Source organism: Montipora capricornis, chromosome 2 (assembly GCF_036669925.1).
Source record: "Montipora capricornis isolate CH-2021 chromosome 2, ASM3666992v2, whole genome shotgun sequence".
In the NCBI taxonomy this organism is placed as follows: domain Eukaryota; kingdom Metazoa; phylum Cnidaria; class Anthozoa; order Scleractinia; family Acroporidae; genus Montipora; species Montipora capricornis.
In genome coordinates, this window is record NC_090884.1 from 51,294,612 (window position 1) to 51,316,330 (window position 21,719).

General features: G+C 38.9%; 2 protein-coding genes across 8 annotated transcripts in view; one reads left to right on the forward strand and one right to left on the reverse strand.

Moving 5' to 3' along the window:
- Positions 1–9,463: 9,463 nt before the first annotated feature.
- On the reverse strand, positions 9,464–12,159 carry LOC138026297 (ciliary microtubule inner protein 2B-like). The gene is made up of 4 exons (XM_068873583.1): positions 11,981–12,159; positions 11,613–11,842; positions 9,865–10,404; positions 9,464–9,743 (listed from the first exon to the last, which is right to left on the reverse strand). Exons 1-4 carry the CDS (start codon positions 12,034–12,036, stop codon positions 9,667–9,669), a joined length of 903 nt encoding a protein of 300 aa, XP_068729684.1. The 5' UTR covers positions 12,037–12,159; the 3' UTR covers positions 9,464–9,666.
- Positions 12,160–12,202: 43 nt separating this feature from the next.
- Positions 12,203–21,719, forward strand: part of LOC138026253 (uncharacterized) — a 28,932-nt gene continuing 19,415 nt past the window's right edge. For 4 of the 7 annotated variants that reach the window (XM_068873524.1, XM_068873555.1, XM_068873547.1 and 1 more), the window contains exons 1-8: positions 12,576–12,793; positions 13,936–14,033; positions 14,184–14,227; positions 14,844–14,916; positions 15,023–15,130; positions 18,552–18,786; positions 20,082–20,199; positions 20,711–20,840. In XM_068873524.1, the coding sequence (XP_068729625.1) occupies positions 12,712–12,793; positions 13,936–14,033; positions 14,184–14,227; positions 14,844–14,916; positions 15,023–15,130; positions 18,552–18,786; positions 20,082–20,199; positions 20,711–20,840 (888 nt within the window). In that variant the 5' untranslated portion in view covers positions 12,576–12,711. Of the gene's footprint in view, positions 12,794–13,935; positions 14,034–14,183; positions 14,228–14,843; positions 14,917–15,022; positions 15,131–18,551; positions 18,787–20,081; positions 20,200–20,710; positions 20,841–21,719 lie in introns of all 7 variants that reach the window. The other 3 variants (XM_068873564.1, XM_068873540.1, XM_068873571.1) reach the window with 3 other exon arrangements.

Sequence of the window (21,719 nt, forward strand, 5' to 3'; positions counted from 1 at the left end):
TCGCAGCTGACGGCCGCTAAGTTGCAGACCTTGTCTCCCTTAATCTCGTATCCAGATCTCACTCTGTCACTGGAAATGTGAGATCTGGTAAAGTTCGACAGTACACCATATTTCATTGGCTACTCCGATTGGCTTATTTCGCGGGGCACTTAGTGAAGGTTTGGTTTCGCAAGCTCATGTGCTGTTTTGAATAAATGCCAGTTGTTCGCAGGAACGTTTTGTTTTTTCCGACGCCGGAAAAGCTTTACAGTTGAAGAAAATCATTTTAAAAATTTGCGACGTTTGTGTAAATGGTACCGACGAAAGCCCCACGTACCCTGCAACTCGAATAAAGTTCTGCGTAGCTTGCTACGCGGTACGCAGAAACTGATAAATTCAAGTTGAAGTATGTAATTTATTCAAAACAGTATTTTTCGTTGTTAAAGCATGACTCGCGAATTTAAGTAGTGATCAATTGTGACTTTTACGGTTAGATTAACTGCATTTTTCACGAGATCGTGTCAAGAAAATAGCGCTCGTTGCAGTGATTAGGTCTAAGCACTCTAACATTTTCGCTTTCAATTTACGGTTAATTTGGTTAACTACACTTTGCACGAGATTGTGTAAAGAAAATAGTACTCGTTTATTCATTAAGCCTAAGCGCTTGTTTCAGTGATTCTGCAGTTGCTCCGACAATTGAACACTCTGGACCTTTCAAAAACAATCGCCTGTAGCGCTTCTTTCTGTTTCGGCTTAGGTTTAAGGTTTTCTTGTCCTCTACCGAAAAGAAGCTCTTCAAGAATACTCTCGAAATCCATGTTTATTCCGCAAAATCACCCAAAATCAAAACAGAGAGTAAAATAGCCCGCATTTCGGGCCTCGCTGGCACTGAGCATGTTAGAAATCGAACTTTGATCTTCCTTCCGTATGACCGTGCGAGATCTGGGTACGAGATTATGTCTCCCTCTCTTGTATTAACCGTCCCCGGCCAAAAGTAATTTCGCTATAAGACGCTTTAAAGGGCCCAAGAAGGCGAAAAAACACCATACATGATTCGATTAAGGTTTCATTTAACTTTATTGGGATATTCAGACGGAGATGTGATTTAGATGTGCAATTTTCACAGCTTTATTCATAACCCTCATAGATTCTGTTCGTTTCAAACCACAAACACAGAGTGGTCTGCCTTTGGTACATTCATGTCATTCGTATGTGTAATCAAATGGCGACGAGTGAAATTAGGAAATAATTTCACGCGCGTTTTGTCAAAATTCTGATAATTTCCCGAGCCTTTAGGCGAATTATCAGAATTTTGACAAAACGCAAGTGCAATTATTTCCTAATTTCACGAGAAAACCATTTGATTACCTTTTAATGTCGTGGGTGACAAATTACGCTCTCAACCGTAATTGTAAAATCGCTCGAGTACTTTATCCAACTGCTCGGGAAGAATCATCTCCAGGTTTTTCTCAAGGCTATTTTCGTCACACCACTTCTCAAAAACTCTCACCCAGTTAATTGTGCTCTTTCACGTATTTAAATTTTCTGCCGCTTCTTTTAATTTCGTAACTTCTTCAATGGTCACTGTCTTAAATCTAGACGCCATCTTGGCTCTGATCGAGATACAAGAGATGTTACCATGGCAATTTTGTAATTTCACATGTGAAATTATAAATTAACGCTGAAATTTCGCGCCTAAATTAAGGAATAATTTGTCACCCATGATATTAAGGCACTTAAATTGTTCAACTTCCGGAAAATCGAATAGAGTGCTTATCTTCACTATAATGTTTCAGATTGTACGTATTTTTTTCCAATTAATTTGTCTTACTTTAATCTATATTTTTCTTTACACGACCGCACAAGCTTCACGCTTCATCATCGTGTCTAACTTAAAGCTCTACGTTCAGAGATGAAGACTTCGTCAACAACTGCTCTCCTTTTCTAGAACTAGTCCAAGAATTTGGAATATAGACCCTATGCAAAAATGGCTGCGTTTAAATTATTCTTTTGTTCATATTCAAAATAGCCCAACTAACCTCGTTTTTGAGACAAATTTTAAAGAATTTGTTATCCTGAACGAGGTTAGTTGGGCTATTTTGAATATGAACAAAAGAATAATTTAAAGGCAGCCATTTTTGCATAGGGTCTATGACTCCTTCTAAACAACGAGATTAAAGTAAACCTCTTTAAAACGAACTGCACATACCACTGCTGAAGGTTTTGGAGACTGAGGAGGTTTATGTTGATAGAGCGCTCCAGTTAATCTTTCTTTCCTTTCTTTATTTCTAGATTCAGATTAAATTGATTTACTTTATTTTTGTTGTAATTTTACGTTTACTTATTTTGTAATAGTTTATTTTGAAAGTTTTTTTTTTCAGTGCAGACGTTGTTGTTTTATTATTGCTTTCCTTGAGCCTTTTCGGTTATGTTTTATTGTTGCCCATGTTGAACAGCTATGCCAGTTGTGGGTAAGAAATATTGTAAATTTGTCTTATTATAATAAAATGTTGATAGTCTTAAATGATGATTATTAAAGTTTAAGGGACTACTGAAAAAGGCGTTTTGGATGACTTATAAGCCGTCTTGTTAGTCTTTTTTATCTCAAATTCGGGATGGGTGTCCTATCCTGGGCTTTGTAATCAGGCTAATGCAAGGTATAATAATAACTTTATTGAAGTGTCAAAATACTTTAGCATAAAATACTAATTGGTGACAACAAAATATTAAATAAATAATATTAAGTATATGCACTTGTTAACAATTTTAAAAGACTATCTATCCTAATTATAAACTGACTATTAAACTGCTATTAAAATGACTCTGACTACTAAGAGGATAATTTAAAGAACAGCATAAAACAGTCCGACCCACAAGCAAGGTCACTTAATTCATATTTGAAGATAAATTCAATTTTCTTATATGATTCTTAGAATTATTCAAGTTACATTGAGCCTTTACATTCTTAGGGAGTTTGCGTCATAGGAGAGGCCCAAAATATTTGATGGAATGCTTGCCGTACGTCACTGTTTTAAAGCGTGGAATTACAAAGTCAGCATTTCTCAAACTATGGTCTCCGTCATATTGCTTAAATGGATTAGCTATATAAATCGGAGAAGCTCGGACAGGTGCCCTGCTTAAGGACTCTCTGTCTACCGAGATGCTTTACGCGCCGTTGTTTACTTTTTCCTTCGGCTTGAAGTAATGAGTGAGAAAGAAAAGCGACAAAAAGCTACAAAGGAATACTAGAAAAGCTGGTCAGGCGAATCAAGAAATATATTTGCAATGAATAAAGCCCCGCTTCCGCTCTTGGACTTACATGTTATCAGGTATTTTGGATTGTAATTCAATAAAGTACATTCAATACCGATCTCCGTTTTTGGTAAAAGTACTCGTTTGCTTGTCTTTAACGATTTGAAAAAAATTACATATATACTATATTAATAATTGAATGTACTCCTGGCAAATTTGTTCACTAAGTACTTAGCAGGCTTAGCTACATAATTCCGGAATTTTCTTGGGAATTTTAGACGTCAAAAAGAATTTTAGAAACTCTCGGGAATTTTAGAAAAAAACATTGACAATTTCGAGAATTTTAAAGCAATTTGAACTTTCACCGACATACTGAAGACTTTTCACAGGCAAAAACGTTGACAAAACGTGCTTTTTTGTATTCCAACCTACCAGGAGAGGGGTCACTCCGTTGATATCCATTCCTTATCAGCGGTTACTCACCAAAAAGGGTCCTACAGTGCATCTAAGCAGCGGTTTCTCACCGTAGTTTCGGAATCCGGATCTTTGCTTGATAGCCTATATGGCAGACTTTGCACTACAAGAAACGAAATTTATAAGAATTTTCGGGAATTTTAGAGAGTTTGACATTTCTAAAAGAATTTTAGTGCTTTTGTTTGGGAAATTCCGGAAAGAATTTTAGACAATTTTTCGGGAATTATGTAGCTAAGCCCATCACTAGGGCTCTGCTGCAAGCTTTGCCGTTAACAGTCACACAACAACTTGGGTATCGTTCAATTCGGGAATGTTCTCAGAAATGCTTTTAACTGCTAACCAAACAAAAGCATCTCATGCAAATGTTATATGAAACAATAACTAGAATTCCAAGCGTCTCGAAATAAAATAAGTAAATACCCAACTATTAATTAAATAGAGATTACAAATGTCACTCGGCTTAGTGCGAAAGGACATCAGGAAACTTAGTTACTGGGTTGCCAGTATGGGAATCCCAGTCGGAAAGTGGGTGGGATTTGTCCGTTTTATTTATTTTATTTTATTGTTTTTTTTTCCGTGTCGGTAAAAGTCTTGCCTGTCACTCCCCTGGTAAGTGGTGTCTTTGTGCATAGAGCCTTCTGCGCGTATTTTCTTAGGATCGAGAGGGTAGTGGAAATGCGTAGATTTCTCTGGTGGACACAGTATAATTATTAACTTAGACTGCAATGGCGTCGAAAGTCATGTAACGCGAATGGCGTTTTAGTGGATCCTTAAACAAAATATACCCTTATGGAGCTCAGTAATGGAAAGTCAGTTGGATAAACTAGGCAGGCGGTGAAAAACCAACACCTGGAATCTCACAAGCGACGGGTAATGGACTTCGACAACAATCTATCGCCCGTCGAGCCGAAATAAAAGTGAGCTGTATTTCTAAAATAATATTTTACCAAGTGTGCTGTTATATAGAACACTGAAACCAAATGGTAACTTATGGTTCAACAAAAACAGAACGAATCGAACACCTTACGTGGATCTGTGATCAACTCTGCACAGTCTTCAGGTAAAAAAAAATAATTGGAAATGTGACAGCCAAGAATTATTTGAAAGAAAGCTTGTCGCGTATTTTGTGCTTCATTGTTCAAGGAAAAGGTTGTTCATGGAAACGGTTTGATCCTGAAATTTAGTTTGTTGCAATATTGCGCATATTTGACACGACTGAGTTTCTTCTCTTCACGCACGTAATGAAATAGAAGGGGTTTTTGCCTCTAATAGCAAATATGTTGGTTGTTTCAAAAAATTGTTCGCTGGAAAAGGTGGTCTTTATGAATTCATAATATTTTATGATATGCAAGCTTAACTGGATAGTTTTTATGGCAATAGTAAAGCATTTTCTTGTCAAAATGAGGTTAGCGTCTCTCTGGTGTGTTAACTTGATTAAATCGTGAGTTTGTATTTGCCGTCTGCCGCGTAACCTTGATTTCCACTCTCAAAATTACCTGCGTAGAATAAGCTTTTAGAATGATGTTCTTGTTTTGCATAAAACAAGCTAACAAAATCTGTACCTTGCTGAGTTCGCATTTGTTAGCGTTAATAGTATTTTCGGTCCGATGCTTCTGTTTTATGAGGGGTATATTGTTTTGGTCTCCCATCCAGATACTAAACCCGCCGGACCCCTAGGGATTACTTCAGTAACTTTGGTATTACAAAGCTGTCAGATGCTCAGAGAGCACGCTTAAACTTGTGGTGAAAAGAAGTTGTGAGGGAACTCGAAAATTATCAACATGTCAGCCTAGAAGCCAATGTTTCTCGCTTCTCTTTTATTTGTTATTCTTCAGAGACTGAATGCTGTAGTTCAATACCACACAATTCAGTGCCTTTTGATTTTCTGTAACACGTACCACAGGCAACCCAGTGTATGCTTCACGGAAGCATCTCGTTTTAGTGAGAAGTTTGTAGTATCTCAATGAATCGATTCGGGCTCTCAGTGATCTCGAACTAAAATTTCCGTTAATGTAATGCCTTTAGCGGATCAGGTCGTATCATTTTCTTGAATTGATTGTCGGTCTAACTGCTCAGTCCTCCAACCCACGTTGAAACGCTTGCGAATTGCAATTAACGACAAAATACGTCGTCCCTAATAAACTATGATAATGTGGCTGTAATAACAAGCACTAACTAAGAACAAATCCCGATGGATGTCTGCAATAACGAATCATTTAACGCAACCGACGGAGAAATGGAGGTTTCATATCATACGAAACCTCCGTGTCTGCGCGCAGTGCATCTCGGTAGACAGTCTAACTTTGAACGTCCTGAAGTCTACGATATATGAAGTGTACGATGCATGTATGTATCTTTTCTTGAGATTGTGATTTATTTCAGAGTTAGATTCAGTTGCATGCTTTTTTCACCTATTTTTTGTTCAGTGCCACCGAACAGGTAATGATAGGAGCGAACACTAACCCTAACTTATTACAGGCCATTACACGTCACTCAGGAAAAATAGTAACCAAATTATTTTAACGTTGTAATTCACTTCGTTGAAACGAACGTACATTTTACACTTTCTGCTTCCTATTAATTAGACAACAAAATACAATACATTTAGAATGGATACTCTTGCAGAGTAGCACGAGAAATCCAATTATCACTATTCATGTTAAAGCAAGTTATAATTACTCAGTGATACTTACCACGAAAAATCTGATCATCATAGACAGGCGTGAGCGGACCTTTGACGTCTCTCATCGACACGTTTGAAGTCTTTTGCCCGCTTTCTTTCCTTGCTGGCCGCTTCTGTTGCGTGTTAGCTCCTGTTGTTCGTGGACGCAAACTCCGACGTTCGGATTCGTATTCTTCGACGTCTTCGTACCAACCGACTATCTTTGCTGGTCCAATATGTTGTCGACCTCTGCATGCGCTTAAATTGCTTTTGGTTTGCTTTGTATTTCAGTTGGACCGTGTCTGTGTCGAACGCCTGTTATGCCTCGAGTTTCTTTCTCTGAGGATCAAGTTGAGTTGACATTAATACTTAAAAAACCCAAAACTTGCTTAACCAACGCATGGTCTTCGGAAGTCGCACACTCACCGCGTTATCTTCTTGTGTAGGCTAGTCTTTCTTTTTCCTCGATGTCGGACGTCACCAACGGATTCGAAATAAGCTTTAAACAACCCAGCGCGTAACTCGTAGACTACTTTGCGATAGAGAAAATGAATGCTCTGCAAAACCCCTTATAAATAGGCAATTATCTGTATGTGGTTTGTAAACAATCTCTAGAGACACAAATAATGTTGCAATGTAGAATTGCTGGTGGACGAACAAAAGGAGCTAATGAGAGAACTTTGAAAACCACTCATGGGCAATTCCGAGGGGAACAGCCTTAATCATGTAAATTCAGCGGGCGTTGCACAGACATTGGTTGCGGTCACACTTGAGAGAAACACTTTGTAACACTAGTGTTGACAGTACTCTAGTGTCAACTCACTGGTGTTGAATCCCTAGGGGAACACTGAACAATAGAACTTAATTTAACGCTAGACTGAGTGTTAAAGCCGCAACCATTATCCTTTTGCTCAATACCTTTCATACCAATAGAAAAATGCATACATTATTCGATCATATTGTGGGACAACAGCCTTTATGCGCGATAACGTCTGACTACCCAATTAACATGAGCTAAACGCCAAAGGAGGTAGTGTGGCCCAGTGGTTAGGGCGCTTGCCTTAAGATTCTGAGATCCCGGGTTCAAGACCCGTTCTGACCACTCGCTGAATTTGTTCCTAGTAGTCCCTGGTTCAACTTTCCACCTACACTTGTAAATAGCCAACTGGTTTGCCTCCGGCCAGTTGGGATTCTTAACAGTTGTTGTTGTTGTGTTCTGTTGTTTCGTTGATTGTTTCATTGGCCCTGAAAAGCCCCTATGGGGAGCGGTCAATTAAGTATGTATTGTATTGTAAAGGAGAAAACTTGTAAAGAAAACCCACCTGCGGACAGTATTCCATGTCCAGATAACGAGAATAATTTTGTGCAAACGAGGCTTGGTGGTGAATTTTGAGCCTATTTCGTAATCATGTTTTAGGACTATTGTCACCCACAAATTATTGGATTGTAACGAATGACAATTGTAACCCACAAATTGTTGGAGCTGAAGCCACATTTCCAGACACTGTTGTGTACAAAAGCAACCGCTTTCAAAATCAATCCATTCTGAATATAAAAGCACACTTCAAGCCGACTGAAACCTCAGTTTTAACACAGTCATTTTCCCTCTAGCCACCCACCGGGTGTCAAAAAAGGATACTTGAAAGGCCCTAAGACTTCTTCGCACTAACTCTTCAAGAACAACTTTTGAAGAGAACATTTACAAATTCAAATCAAGTCTCCCGTGCTAGAAGCTATCCGAAACTTCTGATTGAGACACTACTATCGGACATCAAATTCACAGAAAGGGAATCCGCGCTAAAGCAAAGCACATGCAAAAGCCCTAAAGATATTTTGCTCTTTGTGACACAGTATCACCCGACAGTGCCAAACCTAAAACATGTTTTATTAAAAACTTGGCACTTGGTGCAAAACCAGCCTTCTCTACCATTGCATAGGTTTTCTGCTCTCAAAAGACTTTTGCTATTTTTAGTTCGCTCATAAACAAACATTTCAGAGAGATGCTTATTCCGGGGCGGCATATATATATATATATATATTGTACTGCCTACTTCGGTTGGAAACGCGTTGTGCTGAAATATTTAAGGGGGTGAGTTCAACTATCTTTCACCTAGAGACAAGGAACATTGAAAAGCTATACCGAATATTAATTAATCATTAATTATCATTAATAACTGTCCAGAGGTGTTTCAGGTAAGGTCTATAACGAAAGGGTAGTTAAATATTAACCGAAAATGTGTTAACGGATGCCCACAGATCGTCTAAGTTGAGCTCTTTGTTGCTAGGAACTCTGCGTCAATATTTTGAATTGCTTAGCTTGAATTGCTAATTGAGATTACTACATCTGTAATTCAAACAACAACCGAGGTAATTGGGCATCCTACGAAGACAATCAAATGAATCAACGCAAACCATATGTATACGCTGAGCTGCGAAGGAGACTAAAAAAGACTGGAACTGCCCAGGACTCACTTGGTACTCAATGGGGGCTTTGCTCTATCCGTTTTCGCGATTAATCCACCTCGTTCGTGTCGAACCGAATGTGGTCGAAGAATCTTAAAAATAAATTGGTGCGAACGGTTTCAGTATAAAAAATAGGCAGTAAAAGATTCTCCGCTTTATGCTTATGTTGTCGTCAAAACCTCAAATTTTGTCACGTGACGTGGTTGTGCACAGTACCGCAAAGATCTTTCATCTGTGAGCCAAATTGTATTATTGTTTTGTGGCGTTTTCGTTGCCGCAGCAGACGTCCTTTCTTTTAGACTCTTTAATGTTAACTGAGGAAGCGAAGTGGCGAATTATAGCGATCTGGGAAAAAGGCACGAACTTTCTTGCAGGGTTTCTTTCGTGCAGGGTTGGCGCAGTGGTGAGAGCACTCGCCTCCCACCAATGTGGCCCGGGTTCGATTCCCAGACTCGGCGTCATATGTGGATTGAGTTTGTTGGTTCTGTACTCTGCACTGAGAGGTTTTCTCCGGGTACTCCGGTTTCCCCTCTCCACAAAAACCAACATTTGACTTGATTTGTCTTAATTGTTAATTTCAATTTACAGTGTCCCCAATTAGTGCTTCAGCGCTAGAACGACTAGACACTTAAATAAAGTTCCTTTCCTTTCCTTCTTTATTTAAATGAAACCAAAATTAAACTCGTATATGTAACCGAAGTTACTATGAATACAAAATGAATATAAAATAAATGCTTTAGTTAGTACGCTTTCCGTCTTTTCTATCGAATTCTTGATGTGTTTCTCCATGCTTTTACAAGTGAAGCATGGTACCAAGCCACTGTTGTTTGTTGAGTTTAGGCTGTGACAGCTTTTTTAGGCATTGCATTTTGTGTGCTGTATCCAAACGTCATGCCGTATCTGAATTTCTCTCCTGCAAAAAAGGCATAAATGCAATTGATTAGACATTGCTGGGTTAATTAATTGCCGTGATTGCCATAGCTGTGAATGGGACAAAAGCCCGACAAAAGGACAACAAGCTCTAGATACTTTACCTGGAACATGGCCCGTGTAGTGCGGGACTTGACCCGAATCCTTCGTATAAATCGGTTTGGTGTCAACTATCTTGATCACTGGGCGCTCAACAATTACAGGCAGATCCTTGACCCGCTTCAGCCTGTCGCTTTCGTTTGTAAACTCACAAAGCGCCTTGTTCGTCAGCAACGGGTAACCCACCCCCATTTCACCGCGTGCCCGCGGGACAAATCCCGTGTAACCAGACATGAGGAATTTCTTCGGGTCGTCGTTGCTCATTATGAATGGGGAGAGCGAGTGCTGCAGCGCATAGGGAGAGTAGTACGCTTTAGGTCTGACTGTGATCGATTGCAGAGGTGTCTTGTACTTAGTTGTGATCGTCGTGTTTTTGGAAAGGAGTTCTGGAGGTACCTCCTTTCCCGTTTGCAGTTCAGCGATTGTCCTGAGATCTTGAATTTTACGATGGTGTTTGATTTGATCGCCCTGGAAGCTAGCAATGGCACTGAGACAAGTGTCTGCGTATGGCTTGCCAAAGTAATGCTCTCCTTTAGGTATATAACCTGAAACAGATAAGACACAAATGCCATGATGATGTTAAATAATGAATAATAATCAGAATCTAATTCCATTTGAATATTACGTACATATAACCTCAAAACAGAATTGCCAAGGATAACTCTGAACAAGAGTAAAGGAATGCCCAACTTCTTGATAGCCGGCTTTACCAGGGAATAATTGCAGCGGTTTTTGAAACTGCGTGGGAGGCTAACGCGCGAGGGATAATATCGAATTTTGTCGAAGAAGCAGCCGGCACAAACATGACCAAACAGAAATTCGAAGCGTGGCCGAACTGAGCCCGTCAACAGACTGCCTCGGGATCTTGAGCTAGACAACAATTACTTATCAGACTTTTCAACTACCACACGAGAAGATTACCGGAAAGGGAACGATAAGTAGTTATTTTCGTAGTTCGAAGATGGCACGCTTGCTATCACGGACGGACAGTTCGACTGCACAGAAAGCAAATGATGTCCTGTTAACCTTTTTTTTTGCAGGAAATGAAAGGGTTTTCTTTTCCTCTGCTGTCTGCAGATTGATTGATTTTTTGCTAATAATTGTAAAGGGAGTTCATAATATTTTCGCTGAATGTCTTGGATGGAAAACATAAATAACTAAAATATGCAAATAGCTCGAGGAATTCAAACAATAGACTATTATTGGTCAATGCATATATTATAATGACATTTTATGATGTCCAACTTGACTTCTTTGGCTTCCTTAGTAACAACTGTAAACTAAAGGCTCATTGAGTCACACAACGCGAAAATAATTCACTTTAAAATTAAGTTTTAAAGATATGAAAAGTAGATATACCGTCTACTGTACCAATTCTGGTTGTTTTTCTGTTGTTTTTCTGTTGTAAGAATTTCCAAAATTGCGGATAAAGTTTCGAAGATAAAAACTGATTGAAATGATTTGAACCGTCTCATCTTACTTTCGGTGTAACTGAGATCGTTTTGTAATTTTTGCTTCATGGTAGAAAGACGAGTTAAGCGGCATAGTTATGGCTCCATGCTCTGATTTTACAATGAAATTGCTCTGATTCCTATTTGTCTGATGACACGTCCCACCGCTCTTTCTTCTCGTTCTGTTTTGACATGCGGTTATGTATTGAGGATTTGAGGCCGGATTAACCAATTCATTCGTGAACTATGAAACTGTGTAGTTTAAAAAAGAAAGGTTAAACAAGCATTATGCATCGGCTTACCGGTATAGTTTGGAACCATCTCATCGCAGAGCTTTTGATCCCCGAGATTTCGACATCTCGCGGCGATTAGAGCCTTCCTGTCGTCCTTTGGTGGCCGAGGCTGTGGAACTATGTCAGACAACACAGGTTTGCCAGAGCTTGCAACTGATGATGTCGTTAGAAGTTGTGAGGTCGTACGGCCGAATGTTTCACCGATTTGGTATTTGAATTGCGGGCAGTAACCGCAGTACCTAGAAAAGTCATGCAACAATGTTAGTTTGCTCAGGGAAATATATTTTAAGGATCCTTGAAACATTAACTAGAAATTTTGAATAGAAAATTGAATGCGAAATGCTAAGGAATTTTAGCTAAATATCTCCTGTCATCACCCTGGTATATGGTAAGGATCTGGAGTCATCAGAGTTGATTTTCTTGCTCCTCTCATGTTTTTAAGCAGTAAATTTGCTACCGAAAGAAAGCGTGATCTTGGAAAAGATAAAATTTACAAAAGCACTTTAGTCTAATTGACCAATAAACACATCATGCTTAATTACCCCTTGTGACATCAAAAACAATAATGTGAACAGACCGAACAACCCCATGGGAATGACAATGAAAAATGCTTTCTTTGCCCAAATGACTTTTGTTGAGAGCGACAGATAACAAAGAATAAGAAAAAAACAGACTATTTTCGAGGCAACGCTCTTCACTTTTATTTAATTTCAAAAGAACGCAAACATTCACGCAAGTCACGCTCGTATCACTTAGCAACTTATCATCGGAACCTTTAAAAAGTTCGGTGGCTTCTCCGAACACCACTCGAGGATTTTACGGATTTAATTTGCGTCATCTTCGTGTAATTCCTCGTTCCAGTCTTCTCTTCCAGTCTTCAAGCAAAAATTGAGGTTGGCGCGAGACTTTGGCAGATGCATTTTATAGTAGATTCACTATGATTTCAAATGAAAATCGACTCAGATTTTGATTGTGTTGATTTGGGATTTTGATTGTGTTGATTGTGAAGCATACGCGATGTGAAGAAAGGGATGCCGAACGTGCATGATTCAAGATCACGCGGTCGTTAAACGGAAGACACCGATCCCAGTAAATCCCAGTAAGCCTCATGGCAGCTAGCGATGTATCTCAAGTTTGTTACAATCATCCAGACAAAAAGGCTGATTTCAAGTGCTTCGATTGTAAATTGGGTAAGTTTGAGTCTTATCTCCTTGCTCACTCTGTTTGGTAGCTTCTTTAAGTGTGGTCTGAAGCGATGTTTGAAGTCAAACCCCCCCCCCCCCTCCCCCTACGGGAGCAGACCGTGGGAACTGAATATGTTAAAGTCACGGCAATGAACATGTACAAGTATAAGGAAGGGTTTTTAGTGCAACTAATGGGCACTAACTACATGTAACTAGCACTTTACATTACACTCTAATCAGTTAAGTCTGTTCAAATATAAGTGCTAAGTCTGACCTTGTAGCTCAGTCGGTAGAGCAGCGGTGATCTAACCCGAAGGTCGTGGGTTCAATTCCCACCCGGGTCAGAGTTTTTCTCTGTCCTTGTGTGGGCCCATTGCCATTAGTAGGGCTAACGCTCACATGGTTCATATGGGGTAGAAAACTAGTACTTCACATTACACTCTAATCAGTTAAGTCTGTTCAAATATAAGTGCTACATGGCCAACGTTTGCAAAAACACAACCCCTTCCTTGTACTTGCACATGTTCATTGCCGTGACTTTAACATCTTCAGTTCCTACGGCCTGCTCCCGTCTGACCTTGTTTGCAAAAACGTAACCCCTTCCTTGACACTCAGCCTTCTCAAAATATTTTTCGGGAGCAGGTCATAAGGAAAGCGGAGACGGTTTGGTGGTATAGGCACCCCGGGCCAAGCGAGTGCCCAAATGACGCAAGCTTCTAGGGGGGTCTGGGGGCATGCTCCCCTAGGGAATTTTTTAAATTTAGACACTCACAGATGCAATTTAGAGCAATCTGGGGGATTTAAAGTCACGAAATTTCACATATGGAATTGACACTTGCTTGGAGTCTGACAAGAGATACTGGAATGTTAGTTAAATAAACATTTCATGTGCGCGCCGCCAAAAAATATTGCGGACGCGAATTTGTACATGAAACAAACTTTTTTCAAGCTTTTATAATATCTCCAGTGACTTCACGTTCGAGATAAAAATGTGTTGTCCGACATTTTCTGACTGGAAGGAGACGGTCAAGCTTTCTGAGGAGGCGGCTCATTGAGCCGTCGACCGGCCGGTTTTGAGAAGGCTGGACACTATACAGTGAGCCTGCTTCATTGTATAGACAACAGTATGGTTCTTTTTACTTTTGCAGACTCCATCATCAATGTTTGTGCACAGTGCAACATTCAAGTGCATAGCCTTGACGTATTCAGAACTCATAGAGTGGAACAAATTGTGGTAAAGGTACATGTACGTTAACCTGTTTATGGTAAAATTAAACAATAATATTATTATGTGATTGCAATGATGTGCCAGCATGTAATGTAACTTATTAAATTTTTTCAGTTGTATTGATATCTCACATCCTTATTGATATCTTTCATGTATCATGTTCAACAGGACCGTGAGCGAAGACTTTCTCAAGATATCAATGATATTGAAAAGTGAGTGTAATGCGGCAAGCTCAATCACCTTTTTTGGAGGAGTACTAACCCAGTAGTCTTGGCTTACATGTTCTTAATAATTATTGATAGTAATTAAACCACAGAAGTCTCAGCATACTGGATCATTGGGAATACCCAGAATTTTATGCATGTTTAGGGTATAGGAAGAAAGAACATTTGTTTTGTTTGCATGGCTAATTTGGAAGGCTAATACTTCAAACCCCAGGATACCATGCCATTAGGAAGTGCTCTCTTTCATTAAAGGGAACCTCCACTAAAATAACAAAAATAAATTCAAACCACAGAACGTAATGTTAACAATTAAAATTTTTCAAACTTTTTCCAATGGAAGTGTTTGTATCCGAAAAAAATTAATTCCAAAAACTTTTGTTTTGGCTTTCAAATCTCCCGGGCACTGCCATCTTCCATAATTGTGAGTTGTTGTTCTGACACAAAGATGGTTTGTTCTGGAACAATATAGGGCAACCACGACATGTCACAATTATTCAAGATGACAGTGCCCGGGAAATAATTATGAAAGCCATTTTTTGTTGGTCAAATTTTTGGTCTGTCTGTCAGTGGTTGATAAAAGCGATTTTATTGTTTGTTCTTGCAGGTTGATAGCAGTCGAAAGTGAGCTACTTCAGAATGTCCTCATTCGACTGAAATATTGCCAGCAAGAAGAGAGGGTATTAATTATTATTGTAATGTAGTTTTAGTATTCACAAGTATTAATTAGTGTTTGACTTCACACAAGTACAGTGTTGATTTAACAATAGGATGCTTTTTTTTCAGGAAACACTGAGTCACTTACTTCAACTGCAGACAGCAACCAAAAGAAGATTGGCTGAAATTAAGGAATGTGAAACAAGAATTGACAAGGCCTTCAGCTATCTCACAAAGGTGATAATTTGGATAAAAATATGGTTGCCTTGCTTTTTTTTGTTAGTCTCTAGAAAGTTCTATTAGGCAGGGCTCGAAATCAACGAAAAAAATCCAGTCACAAATTTGTGATGAGATACATGTATATGAAAATTTGGTCGCAATTTTGCAAATTTTCGCAAAATCGTCGCACTGCATTGTGTTGTCAGCAGTTAAGCAAAACAAAGTATGAGTCCACAATACTTGTGTGTAAAGAAACCACGAATGATCGAAGGAATGGAGTTGTGCAAGTAACATCGCAGGTAAATTACACTACAATTACATGTACAATTGTACACTATCTTCAGATTGAAAGAAAACTTATTCTGATCAGCGCTTCTGACAGTGTCTGTGGGTGCCGGACTGAACAATTCCCAAGAATCTGTAAAATTCTGCACAATACTGAGTGATGTACTTAGAGTTTTATAACCATCATTTGACTGCCCATAACCAAGATTTATAGAGCCTTTTCAAGGGATTTTCAGGCCATTTTCTTTCCAAAAACACCTTTGTTTTTGCTTTTGTTGAACATTGATGAAAAAATATACAAGGCATTCTACATGTATGTAGCTCTGTATGGTCTTGAGCACTAGCTCGGTTCCACTTCATTATTTTGGTGGATCGAGATAGTTGGGCGATTTCCTGTTGCGTTTCTCTGATGCCCAAAACAATAAAAGTTCTTCAATGTTAGGCACTGTTGTTTAGGTTCTTAACTTCAACCTTTACAAGGAAAATAACAAGCTATGTAAATCACGATGTATATATGTAATTCCTACTGAAGGAATTTCACAATGATACAGATGTAAAAGGGTACAATGTATAGACCGCATGCATAAAATAATGACAACCAAAAACATAATATTCTTTTGTTTATGCGCTAATTAAACTCACTAGCACCGTTGGCATGGACAAAATACAAAAGAAAATAATGTTACTTGAGAGCAAGACTAGTGATTCTATTTAGTATATAAACAAAAGAATAGCTTTTTTTGGCCACCATTTATGCATTCGGTCTATGAAACAATCGATGTGTGAGATATCCACAGACAAATACATGTAAGGGTTCACACCATTATCCATAACAGTTGGCATATGTGTGTGTAGGTAATGTATTTCAAGGCTGTGCTCTAAGGAAAATTTCAGGGAGCTCAGAGGGCTCCCAAGCATTTCACCTGGGGTGCCCAGCCCTCTAAGTTGGTTGCCGATGTAATTATCAATGAATTGATTGTATGACATCAACGATGCAGTAAGATCTTCATCCATTTCTCTCTCTCAACAAAACATTGCTGCTACTGCTCTGGTGATTGTCGAACTCGCCAGTGTAAGAAAAACGCGCAACCCGTCAAATTTTTCATGCTATACTTCAGAAAGACAAGAAAAGTGGCATGCAATGCCACCAGTGTTTTTCAGGTTTAAAAATAAAAAAAAGGAAAGATTGCATCAGGTTTATGTAATTTTTATATCAACGTTTTAGTGTTAGTTACTGTAGGTTGGAAAATAATTTTCAAAACGTGAATCAATGCCGCTTGATTCCCGTGGAGGTTTCTGTGAAAACTGCCATGAAACCACGCTGGCCCAAAAGCTATCAATTTCTTTTTTTAAACAAGTCGTCTTGATCTGGACGAAAATTATTGCTACAGCACAGAATTTAAGTATTTTTCCCTTTATTATCAGTAAAATGTAAAGTTGAATGAGATTTTTGTGGATTCGGTCGAAGCATCAGTCTGCATGTATTTATTTTTAGGACACCCAATGATTTGTCATGACACCAAAGACAATGTGGGATTGCTCCCGGGGAGGGGGAGGGGGGAATGCCATGTAAAAAGGACAGGGGGTGCTCTTTGTACCTTTTAGGGGTTAAAAAAGCGGTTTTGGTACCTCTTAGGGTGTTCAGCGGGAGTTTTAGCGGTACCTTTTAGGGTATTGAGCCGAAATATTATGACAGGATACATGTACAATAAACTAAATTTTAATTTTGTCTAATTAAAACCCATAATTTGGTACCTCTTAGGGGTGACAAAAACTTCATGCCATGCCCACAAGACAGGATCTTGGATTTTTGTATGGGAATTCCCCCCCGCCTCCTCTAGGGATTGCTCTGTTTCTAAAACGACAAACAAATAACATGATTTATTATATGGAGGAGAGTGTTTTACTGGGAACTAAACCACGCGTAGATTCCATACACCACTACATCCGGGACCCGAGTGGCGTATTTTCCGTATGTCACCTTTGTGAGTGTCGTATCGTTCAATGACGTCATGATTCCGGCCTTTGTTTTTTCGCGCCTTTTTTATAAAGCCCAGCCGTATTTGTAAAACTTGACTACTTTGAAACACAATAAAATTGGAAATATTCAATATTTAGTCTCCATATAATAAAAAGAACATTACACGTTGACTCGAAGATATGAATTTTATGTTCTCGTGGCAAGAACAATAATTATCTCACTCGTTCGCTTCGCTCACTCGTGAGATATTGTTCTTGCCACTCGAACATAAAATTCATATCTTCTCACCACTGTGTAATATCCTCTATATCTTTTATTTCGTTATTTCATATACGGGGGCAAAGCAACCATAACCTAAATATAATTATTTTAGCCAGCGCAGCAGCGAAAAAATCATAAAAAAGGATATTAAATTTGCATGAACTGTGATTCCCAGTTCATGTAAAAATAAATTGCACCGCTTCACCAGCTGCACTTTACCCCTGTCAGAGAAGAAGTAACAACTTTTTTTAAAACTATATATAAACTCCAAGTGCCAAATTTAATGCTACATGTATTTTTTGAGAAGGAATTGAAATCCGTGCGGCCGCTGGCTGTCACGTAAAAAGTCATGGATTATGTTACATGTGATATCATGTAACAGCCTTTGAACCGATTGTTTTGTTTAAAAAAAAGCATTTTCTGAGAGGTTTCATAAACTGTAACCACCAGCATATTTATAGCATGCTTATCATTCTGCTCAAAATACTATAAGCCAGTCTGAGAGTGGCCAGCCGGGCGACTGGGTAATTTTTCTCATTCGCCTGAAGCCAAATGTTAGTCGCCTCAGGTGACCGGGTTCCGTTAGAGCACAGCCTTGTATTTTGGTCAATTTACCTCCAAAATCCTGCACAATTTTTTTTCCTGCACCCTGTTAGAAGCCCTGTTTATTTATTTTAGCAAAAGTAGCAGCAAAGTGGCAACTGCTAACCCTTTTGTTTTGAAAGAGTGAAGGTGAAAACAAGTCACAAATTTGTGGCTTCTCCAGATGCAACTATAGTGGTCGCAATTTCGAGCCCTGTTAAGCCAACATTGTCAAAATGATTAGTTTTATTAAATGAAAGTAATAGTAATAATAGAATGCAAAGAATAAAAATAATACTGTGAAATCATAATTTCTGATTGCTACTCAAGGTGTCATCAATGCTCACCCAGTGTTCTTCTCCAGTGGATAGTGGAGATGGCAATGGAAATGTGAAGGATTCCTTTGTTCCTGCAGTCAGTATACCTCAGACCAAAAGCATTGATCATGTGCCTGCAGTATCTCAACAAACCTGGTTACATGTACCTCTTGCACAGGAATCTGTGAGCCATGCCCAAAATGGTCCCAGTGAAGAGTGCCCTGATAAACTTCCTGATGAAATCAAAGGTACATCATGACGACTTTTCAAGAGATATGAGAGAAATAATCAATAATTATTGTTAGTGTACCAGTACTGTTTAGCAAAAGAAGAAGAAGAAAAAACTTTATTTGTACTCTATTCTCGCCTTAGTAGAAGTTCCTTAGTAGAAGTGCCCCCGGAAATATTAGTTTTTTTGATAGTGTGTAATTTGCTAGGTATCAAGTTGTCCCCATTCATTACAAAGATGTACCTAAAGTGAAGTGCTTGTTGTCAGCAATGGTCTATTGGAGTCATTTGGAATGTCCCTTTAAATTGTATTTTTATTGGGTCAAGAAGTTTACGTGTACTTGTCCTTGACGTGTCCAGTTTCGTTGACTTTTGACCGAAAAGTTACCGTAAACACAATAGATAAGCTGCATTCATAGATGCGCCAATCCGAGTTTAGAAGCTCAAGATTTGGAAAAAACATTCTGATGGAATTCACACCAGATGTACTTTATTCTTCTGTGAATGTACATGTATCAGCTTAAAGTAAAGTCTGTACATTTTAACCCTCAAAATTGCAGATTTTAATTTAATTATAAAGAATATGTCCATTTGGTTGGAAACTAGACTGCTTTTCCTGGTGAACGTTTTCACCAGGATAATTTCATTGAGAACTGTTTACATCTGTAATGTGTTTACATACTTTGCTTAGTAACCAGGCAAAGCAACCAAAATGGAAGTTCTAGGAATTCTTCAGCAGTTTGTTACCACCATGTGTACAGGAACATTAATCTATCAGTGACAAACTCCCTCGTAAAAGAGAGGTCAATAATTTCTTTGACAAACTTGCTCTCAAAGTTGTAAACAATAGCAAAACAGTGGGCCATTTACCGCGCAAGTTCTCCATGCTCGCAGTAGAAGTGACATGCCATGGGCAACACTGCCAAAACCTTTGTGGTGAAATGGAGATTCCCTGTGTGGTAACCTTCACCTGTCCAAGAAAGGCGCTTCTGAATCGCCTAAAAGACCAGCTACATGTAAAATTAATATTATTATGAAAGGAGTTTACCAGGCTTTCATTACCGTCTCCTTTAGGAGCCACAAAACTTGCAAAAGTAGTGAGCAGTTATCATAATTTTTACACAGTATCTGTCGATGTTTAATTGAAACATACTGTATTTCGGGTTTGGAGGTGATTATGGAAATTTGCAGATTTCTCCACAGATGTACTCATACAATCCACACCTCCATTTGTTGACAAAAAAAGATGAGGCTTATCCACTGGAGTGTTTATTTTATCTCTCTGTTTGCTAAAGATATTTTTTTTCTTGTGCAGGGAAAGATATGTTTCCAGTCTCAGTCGTGGGTTCTTTAACAAGAAATGGATCTTTCTGGATGAAGAAGATCGGAAAGACTGACGCGGACAAAGAACTTCAAATCCAGACTGGAATAAGGTAAACACCAGTTGAGTACACATGTACAGCTAGCAGTTCATGTACTGTAGTCTTGTATGATCCTTGCACTCGCTTTTGCTACATGTACAGTATTACTGATGACATAATCAGTCTATTCTTAGCAGTTTCAGGTGTGTATTACAAGGTAATAGTCAATTCAATCTTTTGACAATATTATTCACTGAAGTGGAGATGAATAGTGGTGAATAAAAAATAAATTAATGTATCATTTTACTGGGCAAGCCATTTGGTTTCTCTTCTGCTTCTTTGAGGTGAAGATTGTCCCTTGCTAATGACCTTCAAAGTGACCAATCAAAATGCACAAAAAGCACTTATCACTTGTGTGGTACATGTACAGTACCAGCTGTAACATGCCAATAATTATTTTTCAGCTTGGCTGTTTCTCTTTACAGATGAGCATTGACTTGACTTATCAGAACACATGAAAAGCACTACTCAAAATTAATCTTTTGGTATAATGTCAATGAGCAGATATTCTGTTTTTTTGCAGAAGTTACTTCCACAACCATGGTCACAGAGGCAATGTTGATGTCAGTGTTGGGGCATTTTGTACTTCACTTAATAGGTTCAATAAGGAGTTCTGTCGTGTCAGAATAGAAAGTGTTGCAAGCTCTGGCATGGTAGGTTTATATAAAAGTAGCCTGTTCCAGGCTCTCAGATAGTCAAGAAAACGAAAAGAACTGCGTGTGAAAAGCGAGTGGGGGCTTGGGTCGAGGCGAGGCGGGAGAGCCTGTAAGCATCTCTTTAAATTTTTCATTCCGCCCACTTTGCAAATAACCTTTCGCATGTCAAAATGTCAATGTCAAAGTGTTGAAAAAGGGCGGCATTGTGTGGTCCCACGCGAGTTCAAGCGCGATTCTTTTATTGTTGTTCAAAGGTGATGCGTTAATTCTCGCTTGTGCGAGTACGTTAGCCAGAATTTAAGGCAATTTTTGGGAAAATAACTTTACAAGCGAACGAAGGCATTGTCAAAGCAACCGGGAAATGAGTGTCAAGGAAATCACCCACAGGAGATTTAGCAAATTCGACCAAAAGACACGACCAGTTCGAAAGCTGCGAGTTCCCGACGCTCTGTTGACTTTTCCAAGGAAAACAGAAACCCGACCATTGAAGTTTCTGGCCTAGATGATAAGATGGCCTCATCAATAAACTTCAGCTCTGATGCATCAGGACAACCGATAATGAATATGAAAGATTGATATTTCATGTGGATGGCTTCAATTGCATTTGCAGTATACAGACACGTAGCCATCACCTTCGCTTCCTGAAAATCGCTTGATCTTTTAAAGCTTTAAGACATACAACGGAAATACAAGCCTGTTTTCGGCAAATTTTTTTGGTTTTCTCTTTTTGCTCTCATTTTTTCGAAGGCGATGAAGGCAGAAATTTAATTGACCCAAGCTGGTGAATTCGAATACGCAGCCAAGTATTTGCATAAGAAAGAATAACAAAATATTGTATTTTTCTCGTTCGTCAGATTTTTCAGAGAGCGCCGTTGA